Source organism: Tilletiopsis washingtonensis (genome assembly GCF_003144115.1).
Source record: "Tilletiopsis washingtonensis strain MCA 4186 unplaced genomic scaffold FA09scaffold_1, whole genome shotgun sequence".
In the NCBI taxonomy this organism is placed as follows: domain Eukaryota; kingdom Fungi; phylum Basidiomycota; class Exobasidiomycetes; order Entylomatales; genus Tilletiopsis; species Tilletiopsis washingtonensis.
In genome coordinates, this window is record NW_020311998.1 from 1084098 (window position 1) to 1093019 (window position 8922).

General features: G+C 71.0%; 4 protein-coding genes across 4 annotated transcripts; 2 read left to right on the forward strand and 2 right to left on the reverse strand.

Annotated features, from left to right (window-relative positions):
- Positions 1-11: 11 nt before the first annotated feature.
- FA09DRAFT_327366 (aspartyl-tRNA synthetase) lies at positions 12-3628 on the reverse strand. Its single transcript, XM_025741379.1, has 5 exons — positions 2136-3628; positions 1760-2081; positions 1646-1710; positions 128-1595; positions 12-71 (listed from the first exon to the last, which is right to left on the reverse strand). Exons 1-5 carry the CDS (start codon positions 3557-3559, stop codon positions 45-47), a joined length of 3306 nt encoding a protein of 1101 aa, XP_025601718.1. The 5' UTR covers positions 3560-3628; the 3' UTR covers positions 12-44.
- A 221-nt stretch (positions 3629-3849) lies between these two features.
- Positions 3850-4901, forward strand: FA09DRAFT_15508 (hypothetical protein). Its single transcript, XM_025739208.1, has one exon. It carries the CDS (start codon positions 4125-4127, stop codon positions 4779-4781), a length of 657 nt encoding a protein of 218 aa, XP_025601719.1. The 5' UTR covers positions 3850-4124; the 3' UTR covers positions 4782-4901.
- Positions 4841-6661, reverse strand: FA09DRAFT_336047 (hypothetical protein; the record flags this gene model as incomplete). The annotated part of the gene is made up of 1 exon (XM_025743829.1): positions 4841-6661. One exon carries the CDS (start codon positions 6659-6661, stop codon positions 4841-4843), a length of 1821 nt encoding a protein of 606 aa, XP_025601720.1.
- An 883-nt stretch (positions 6662-7544) lies between these two features.
- FA09DRAFT_314247 (Rhodanese-like protein) lies at positions 7545-8734 on the forward strand (the record flags this gene model as incomplete). Its single annotated transcript, XM_025740755.1, has 3 exons — positions 7545-7743; positions 7914-8134; positions 8326-8734. 3 exons carry the CDS (start codon positions 7545-7547, stop codon positions 8377-8379), a joined length of 474 nt encoding a protein of 157 aa, XP_025601721.1. The 3' UTR covers positions 8380-8734.
- Positions 8735-8922: the final 188 nt, after the last annotated feature.

Here is an 8922-nt window from a genome sequence, read left to right on the forward strand (position 1 = left end):
CCGAGCGGCGGCCAGCAGGCGAGCTAGGTGTGGGATGAGGGTGCTCACTCCTCGAAGAAGTTCATGATGGCCTGCACAGAGGGGTCAGCGTATGCCTCTGCGGCGACACTCTTCGTCGCCTACTCACGCGCACTCCGCCGTGCCGCAGGCCGTGGCGCGGGAACGCAATGTACAGCGGCTCGTCGCGCGCGCCGATCTTCTTGCGGAAGTCGTTCTTGCCGCCGAGGCCCGCGGCGGCCGAGATGGCGGCGTACGTCTTGCTGAGGGCGCGCACGCGCAGGCCGCCGAGGTTGTGCACGGTGTGGAAGTTGGCCGCCGCACTGGCGCCGAAGGTGAAGCTGTCGCCGCCGAACTCGGACACGGCGTGCACGATGGTGTACTCGATGGCGCCGCTGATGGCGCCGGGAAAGTCGAACGCCCACTTGATCTGGAAGCCGTTGGCCGGGCTCAGCTGCGCCAGCACGACGAGACACTGAATCTTCTTGTCCTTGGAGCGCGTGACGTAGTATGCGCGGTGCCCCTCGTCCTGCCACGGGTCGACCATCGTCAGGTGCAGCTGCTTGCCCTCGCGCGATTTCTTCCAGTCCTCGATGCGCTTCTCCACCTCGGCCTTGACGTCCTGCGGAATCTCGTCGCGGAAGCCGTACTCGTCGATGTGCAGGTCCTCGCGCTCGGCCTTGCGCAGCTTCTTCTCGATGTCGCCGCCGCGGATGGCAGCGGCGCGGCCCTCCTTGGGCACGCGCTGCTCCACGACGCACGTCAGACTGCTCCAGTCGAGGCGCCCGCCGAGGATGTGCTCGACCTCCTCGCCGACGAGCAGCCAGATCGGCTTGAGCTTCTCCTTCTCGCGCAGGTGCGCCAGGAAGGCGTCGATGACGAGGCGGTACTGCGTGTGGTCGCACAGCGGGTTGCCCACCACGATGGCAAACTTGCCGCGCTTCACGAAGCCGACAGCACCGCCGCTGGCGTCGTGGCGCCACACCTGGAAGCGCGAGTCGAGCCACGACGTGTTCGACGAGTCGCCGTAGTTGGCGATTAGCTTTGCCAGCGGCCACTTACTGGGCGGGCCGTCGGCAAGCTGCGCACCGTCGCCTTCGGGCTCAGGCTGTGCCACCACGAGCGGCTTGGCCGGCGTCGAGGCCTCGCCGTTGGCAGAGGGCGTCTTGGCGAGCGGCGCCGGCGCCGGCGCGTCCTCGGGCGACGCGTGTGCGTCGTGCTCTGCCAGCGCCGCACGCGACGCGGCGGCCAGTGTGTCTGCCTCGGGGTGGCGCAGCGGCGGCGGTCTGTGGTCGAGCGGCAGACTCTTGGGGTCGCGGAAGAAGAGCGTCGACCAGCGCACGTCGCCGAGGCCCAGGAACGTGGTCAGAATGCGCTCCAGGCCAATGCCGCAGCCGGCGTGCGGCGAGACACCGAGGCGGAACGCCTCCATGTACTCGTCGAGGCTGCGCGCGTCGACGCCGGCCTCGCGGATGCGTGCCTCGAGCTTGCGCGCGTCGTGGATGCGCTGCCCGCCCGTGCAGATCTCCGTGCCGCGCAGCAGAATGTCGAACGAGTTGGTGAAGCGCGGGTTCTCGGGATCGAGGTGCGTGTAGAAGCTGCAGCGGTGTGAGCGTGGGGGCACACTGCGAGCCAGCGGCGCACTCACGGGCGGACCGAGGCCGGGAACTTGTCGAGGATGAAGTAGTCGGTCTTGTACTTTTGCTTGACAAGCTGCATCGGACGTCAGCGTGCGCTCAACACGGCGAGGCATCACACGCACCTCGCAGAGGCGCGCCTCGCCGCGCGTGCTCAGGTCCTCGTCCTCGGCCGGAGGCTCGCCGTTCTCCTCCTTCCAGCCGCTCTCGACGAGCATCTTGACGCCCTCCTTGAACTCGATCACTGGCGTCTCGTCGAGCCACACCAGGTCCTCGTGCGGCCAGTGGCGCTGCACGAGCTCGATCTCGCGCTTGCAGTGCGTCTGCAGCGCCGAGAAGACGCTCTTGAGCATCGTGTCGATGACGCGCATCGCCTCGTGGTAGTCGGTGATGATCTGCATCTCGAGGTCGAGACCCGTGTATTCGGTCAGGTGGCGCGCCGTGTTGCTGCCGGAGGCCGTGTCAGCCCGCACTCGCACCGCCCTCGCACGTTTCACTCACGAGTTCTCTGCGCGGAACACGGGCCCGATCTCGAACACACGCTGCAGGTCGGCGGAGATTGCCATCTGCTTGTACAGCTGCGGGCTCTGCGCGAGGAACGCGGGCCGGCCAAAGTAGTCGAGCTGGAAGACGGACGAGCCGCTCTCGGAGCTGCCGGCCTGCAGCTTGGGCGTGTGGATCTCGAGGAAGCCCTGCGAGAGCAGCGAGGCGCGGAACTGCGTGCTGACGCGCGAATTGATGCGGAAGATGGCCTGCGACGCCGGCGAGCGGATGTCGAGGATGCGGTTCGAGAGGCGCGTGCGCTTCGAGACTGCGGCCGGCGGCGGCGCGCCGGGCAGGCCGTGCGCCGAGCGCCGGCGCGACGAGACGGAGCTGCGCGGCTGCTCGCTGCTGCTGGCGGTAGGGCTGAGCTCGTCGAGGCGCGACGGGCGCGGCGAGGCCTCGGCGCCCTCGAGATGGCGCGAGTGGCGCGGCGAGTCCGTGTCCGACGGCGCGTCGTCGTCGTCGTCGGCATCGCTCTCGCTGTGCTTGGCGGCCTTGTCGGCGTGCGCGCCGGACAGCGGCGCGCGGTCCGCCTCGTACACGGTGAACGGCAGGTCGATCGTCGGGCGCGACACGAGGAAGCAGTCGGTCACCTGCAGCTCGACGTCGTGGATCGTGGCGCCGAGGACGCGCTCGCGCGGCTTGGCCAGCGTGCCGCGCATGATCACGATGCTCTCGACGGGCAGGCGCTCGATCCACTTTGCCGCGTGCAGCGAGAGGCCGCCGCGCGACTCGGCGACGACGGCCTGCAGCGTGCTCGTCTGCTGGCGCAGGAAGAGAAAGGCGAGGTGCGGCGAGAGCGTGCGCTTGGCGTGGATGCGCGCGCGCAGCACGATGGTCTCGCCCACGCCCTCGGCGTCGATGCTCTCCAGCGGCACGAGCGCCGAGTAGTCGTTGGCCCAGCCGGCGGCGGGCACGCCGTCGCCGTAGCGCCCGCGCTCCTCGGGCGTCTCGACCTGCGCCGCACGCAGGTCGCTCTGCATGCGGCGCGCGAGCGTGAGGCGCTTCTGGTGCGCCTGCTCGGCGGCGCGCTGGGCGCGCTCCTTGTCGAGGCGCTCCTTGTCCTTGGCGCTGCCGCCGCGGATGCTCTGGAACGGCTCGCTCTCGACGCTCGAGGCGGGCGTGGCGTCGGCGGGCATCGAGTTGGTGCGGCTGGCGGCCGTGTCGCCGGACGAGGCGCCGCCGCCGTCGATGCTGGCGCGCTTGCCGGCGTCGGCGCTCTCGCGGCGGCGACCGGGCAGCAGCGAGAAGCGCGAGAAGCGCTCCTTGAGCGACGACGGCGAGCGCGCCGGCGACGCGGGCACGGGCTCCGAGTCGGCGCGCCCGGGCGACTGCGCGAGCGCGAGCGGCGGCGCCGGCTGCGGCGCGTTGGCCTCCGGCATGGCCAGGCACGGACGAGGGTGGAGGCGGTGGTGCAGGCGCGAGCGCGGGTGCGCTGCTGGCAGTAAGAGTAGGCTGCGCGGGACGGCTAAGGGATGGCGGGCTTGTGTGGGAGGTGTCGCAGCGGGTCGTCGTGGTGGGAGCAGCGGAGCGCCGAGCAGCAGCGGCCGGGCGAGGAGCAGAAATGTGCCGCGGGTGGCTTGCGGTGGAGCGGCCTTGCTGGCTGCACGACGCGCTCACCGCACGTATCGAGGCGTGCAGCCGCGGCTCGCGCTTCCGCCTCGGCTGTGCTTCCCGCTCGGCGTGCCTGCGCGCCTGCATGCATCTGTCGTGCACCCTGCACACGCTCCCATCGTGCGTCACCGACAGCGGGCACGGCGCACCCCACACGGCGCCCTGCTCCGCCTGCCGCGCGAGACCTGGACAGGCCTCTCTCTCTCGCAGCAGCAGCGTCCGCGATGCTTCACTCGGGCCCGCAAGGTGTGGCGCGGACGGCAGCAGGCAACGTCTGCCATCGCAGCGACGTCGTAGAGCGTGCTCCACACGCGTCGAGCCGCATGCAGCACCATGACGCGCACGCGCAGCGAGGCGTGGCAGCCGCACCGTGCAGCCGCAGGTGCAGAGCCGCAGGCCAGCATGCAGCAGTGCGCTGCCGTCCAGCGTGGAGAGCCTCCGAGCTGCGCGGTGGGAGGCGTCCCTCGACGCACACATGCTTCCACGGCGACGGCGAGCAGACAGAAGGTCGCTGCGGCAGTGTCTGCCGGCGCGGGCGGCGCACCTCCTGAGCGCCGGCAGCGGCGCCCGGAAGGCAGCCGCCTACCGGCCCGGCGGTCCGCCGCTTCCGCACGCTCCCGCTCCCCCACGCTTCCGCCGCCGCCGGGCCGTTGGCGCGGAGCCCGTTCCTGCAGCAGGGCAGCATCCATGCGCCGGCCGCGCGACCCGACGAAGCGGCGCCGGCGCCGCACATCATCAGCTCGCCTCGATATGCGAGATGCGACAAGCACCCATGGCCGGCAGGCAGCTCTGCCTCGGCGTCGGTGGGCGATCAAGACGCACACGCACGGCGCTTCCCACGGCGTGCGGCGATCTCCCGCCGGCGCCAAGACGCATGACAGCCGCGCCAACAGGACCCTGCGCCGCGTCGCGCCGCCGCAGACAGCACAGAGAGAAGGAGTGGCAATGGCGAGGCGTCGCGGTGGCCGGCACCGGCGCGCCAGGGATTAACAAGAGGCGTGTTGGGGGAGGAGTGGGACAGCTGTGGTGGGCGTGATGGCAGGTGGCCCTCACACGGGCACGGCGCCGGCTCGCATGCGCTCGACGCCCATCAGCAGGCGCCGCTGCGCGCCCAGCGCCGCCGGCGGCGGGCGCTGCGGCAGGCTCGCCAGCGCCACACGCTCGAAGCTGCTCGCCGCGCTGCCGCAGCCGGGCGGCGACGGCGTCAGCGCCGGCGTCATGGGCGACGCCGACAGCGGCACGCGCTCCGCGTCCGCCAGCGCCGAGAAGGCAAAGGTCAGCGGCGCGGGGACGTGGCGCCGCACGAAGCGCGCTGCCGGCACGGCCGTCGTGGGCGTGCCGTGTGCCGGCGGAATGGCGGCCACGGCCTCGTCCTCGGACGACGACGCCGACGCATCGCTGCTGCGGCGGCTCGGCGCCAGGCGCGCAAACTTGGCTGCGAAGCGCTCGCTCAGCGTCTGGCGCTTCGCCTTGGGCACTGGCGGTGCGTCGGAGCCCTGCGACGAGACGCTGGTGCGCGACGATGCGGCTGAGGCGCCCGAGACGGAGTTGTTGCGCGAGGCGACCGACGACTTGGCCGAGGCGGACGAGGCGACGGACGAGACGCTCGCCTGGCGCATGTGGGCGAGCTTGGAGCGCGGCATGCTGGGCGACGCAGGTCGTGCCGGGATGGGTGCGGCGGGCGCCGCCGGTGCGCCGCGCGTCTCGAGCGGATCAAAGGCCGGCTCCTCGTCGGCGGCCTCCTCGGACAGCACGGGCGACGGCATGCGGCGCGCCAGCGGCGAGGCCGGCGTCGCGAGGCCGGCGTTGCCGAGGCGGTACGAGAGCATCGCCTTGCGGAACGAGTGCGGCGAGCGGCTTGCCTGGAGTGCCGGCGACGCCAGCGGCGAGCGTGCCGAGCGCGGCGAGAGCATCGACATGAGCGAGGTGCCGGAGGCGCGCGAGTACGCCGACGCCGCCGAGTACACGGAGCCGACCGAATAGACGGAGCACGCCGAGGTGGGTGTGGCGGCGTTGCCACGGCGCGGCGTCAGGGCGCGCCGTCCCTTGGCACTGCGCACCGGCGAGCGCGTCGGCCAGATCGGCGGCGAGGCGGCGAGGTACGCCTCGACGTCGGCGAGCCAGCCCGGCGTGCCGTTGGACGAGAGGGGCGTGAGAGGGCGGGGCACGACGGGGCTGCGCGGCGGTGCGCCGGCGAGCTTGTTGAAGAGCAGCGCGCGCGGCGAGAAGTTGGGCGCCGAGGGGCTGAAGCCGAGCTGGTACGGCACGGGCGTGAGCGTGAAGGCGCGGGCCTTCTTGGGGCGCGTCGAGATGGCACGCGCGGCGAGCAGCGAGGCACCGCCGAGGCTCTGTGCGGCGGGCGTCGGCGCAGGCGAGGCGACGGCCGACTCGGCGACGGACACGGGCACGTCGCGCGGCGCCGGCGAGGGCACGATGAGCTCCTGCACCTCCTCCTCGGCGTCGACCACCTCAGGCGTGGTGACGACTGCCACGTCCGGCAGGGCACGGCCAGCATGCGCCACGTCCGGCATGCCCCGGCCGAGTGTCTCGGGCGCCGAGCCACGGCGGGGCAGCGGCGGCGTCGGCAGTGCTGCGGTGAAGTCGGAAGTAGACACGCGACGCGAGAGCGACGTGGTGTAGGCAAAGTGCTCGGCGTGCGGGCGCACGTCGTCGCTGCCGCGCAGCACGGGCGCTGCCTCGCGGCTCGGCGCGCAGTACACCGCGCGAGCATCGAGCGGCAGCGGCGCCGCGTGCTTGACAAAGTTGCGCGACACACGCTTCGTCAGCGCCGGCTTGAGGTTGAGTGCCGACGGCGCGGGGCGGCGGCGCGCCGAGGCGAAGAGAAGCGGCGAGCGCGGCGGCGTCGACATGGCGGCGAGAAGGGCAACGAAGGATGAAGAGGATGCGAAGAAGACAAGACTGGGACCAGCCCAGCAACGACGAAGGACAAGCGAACTGGGCACGTCGGCGGACGCGCTGACGAACGAAGAAGAAGGTGGCGGATGGATGGTGGTGGTGGGAAGGAAGAGCGGCCCACGTCGTGCCCCAAATACGGCGGCAGAGGCGCTCTCGGCGGAGCATCGAAGCAGAGCCAGTGGGAGTGCCGCCTTGCACCCCTGAGCAGCCGCTGCGCCTGCGCGCGCCGTGTCAGGGGGCAAAGTGCGCGGCTCGACGGCGGGCGTCTTGAGCCGCGCTGCGCCCACAGCAGCCATCGCCGCGCCAGCCCACTGCGCCGCTTCTCGCGGACTCGTATGGCTGCGGCGCAGGATCACATACTAATTGCGAGAAGCCGATCGACTCGGAGCCCGAACTTCGGCGGCGGCAGGAGGGAAATGTCGCTGCGGAGGGGCAGGTGCCCGAATCTGCGCCGACGCGCGGCGTTGCCCCTGTGCGGCGCGGTGACAGGGCGCCCAAGAGCCGCGCCGACCGTGCACCCGTGGGCGCTGCCGCTGCTCAGTTGCTGCAGCGAGAGTGCATGAAGTAGCATTCCAAGGGCAGTTCTGACGAGCATGCTGTTGCGCTTGGAGGAGCGGCAGCCTGTGGCCGCCTCGCTGTCGTGCGCGAGCGGCGAGCCGGAGGCCGAGGCGGCGGCGGCGGCGCGGCGCGCCTCCACGCGACAGCGACGCACAGCCACACACGCGGCGCCGCCGTGCCCTGGCAGCGCCGGCGAGCCTTGCGCCTTGCCGTCCCGCGTCCATGCTCGCCTCTCTCGCGCGCCTCTTCCGCACCAGCAGCAGCAGCCGCTGCAGCAGCATGGCCGTGCCCTACATCTCCGGCGACGCGCTTGCCGCACGCCTCAAGGACGCCGCCGCCAGCGGCTCGGGCGCGCGCCCCGCCATCGTCGACGTGCGCGACGCAGACTTCGCCGGCGGGCACATTGTCGGCGCGCGCAACGTGCCCAGCGAGGAGTTCCACGAGCGCGTCGAAGGGCTGGTGCAGAGTCTGGCGCAGCGTGAGTGGCTGGTGGAAGCGGGCCTGGGCAGCGGCGGCTCCTGGCGTCAGGGGCTGGCACTCCGGCGCAGTGGAGGCGCCGCACTCCTGTGGCCGAGGCGCGCTCCTGGGGGCGAGGCGCACCTCTGCGCGCGGCGCACCACCCAGTGCCGTGCTGACGTGTCTGCGCAGAGCCGACTGTCGTCTTTCACTGTTCGCTCTCGCAGCAGCGCGGGCCGGCGGCGGCACGGGCGTATGTCGCTGCGCGCTCGCTGGCGCTCAAGCAGCAGCGCGTCGACGAGCTGCCGGCGGCGCAGCGCATCGGCAGCGAGCAGGGCGCGCAGCACGCCGTCGGCGGGCAGGAGGTGTGCATTCTGCGCAACGGCTTCAGCGAGTTTGGCAAGCTGCACAAGGTGCGTGGCGCAGGCGGAGCGCGGCGGTGAGAGGAGCGGGTGGGGCGAGGCCGCGGCGGGCGGGACGGATGACCATTGCGAGGCTGCAGTAGTGCTGCATGCCGGACGAGGCTGTCTGCTTTTCGCCGGCGCAGCCGTGGGGCTGTCCGCGCTCTTCAGGCTGCTCGCAGGTCGCTGACGCTGCGCCGCAGAATGATGCGCAACTCGTGCAGGACTACGATGAGGAGGCCTGGTCATATCGCTAGCGCACTCCGGCTCAGAGTAATCGCACTTTGGCCACCGCGTTGCAGCGTCGCACAGCTGTGGACAAGGATGAGGCATAGATTTGGGACCCCGCAGGGGGCGCAATGCGTGACAAGCGGCGCGGCGCCGGCAACGCCGTGGTCGACGTGGGCGTTGTGGGTGCGGTTGGAAGTGTGTTCGGCTTGACTGGAAGCGCGCTTGACGCGGCCAGGGGTCTGCTCGTGATGACAAAACACAAGCTGAATGTGTTCTGCAGAGCCCACGCTCCGGAGGAGACACGCCCAGACAATGGTGAAGAGCACGCGGTAGAGAGGAGCATTCAGGCAGAAGCATTGGCCAACCCTCCTGCAACTTGGCATTGCCTTGCCTAAGCCACTGTGCGCAAATGGCAGGCACAAGCAATGGCAACAGAGGCAGACTGTGAGAGCAGACAAATTAGTAGGCATCACTGGGTTAGGGTTAGGGTTAGGGTTAGGGTTAGGGTTAGGGTTAGGGTTAGGGTTAGGGTTAGGGTTAGGGTTAGGGTTAGGGTTAGGGTTAGGGTT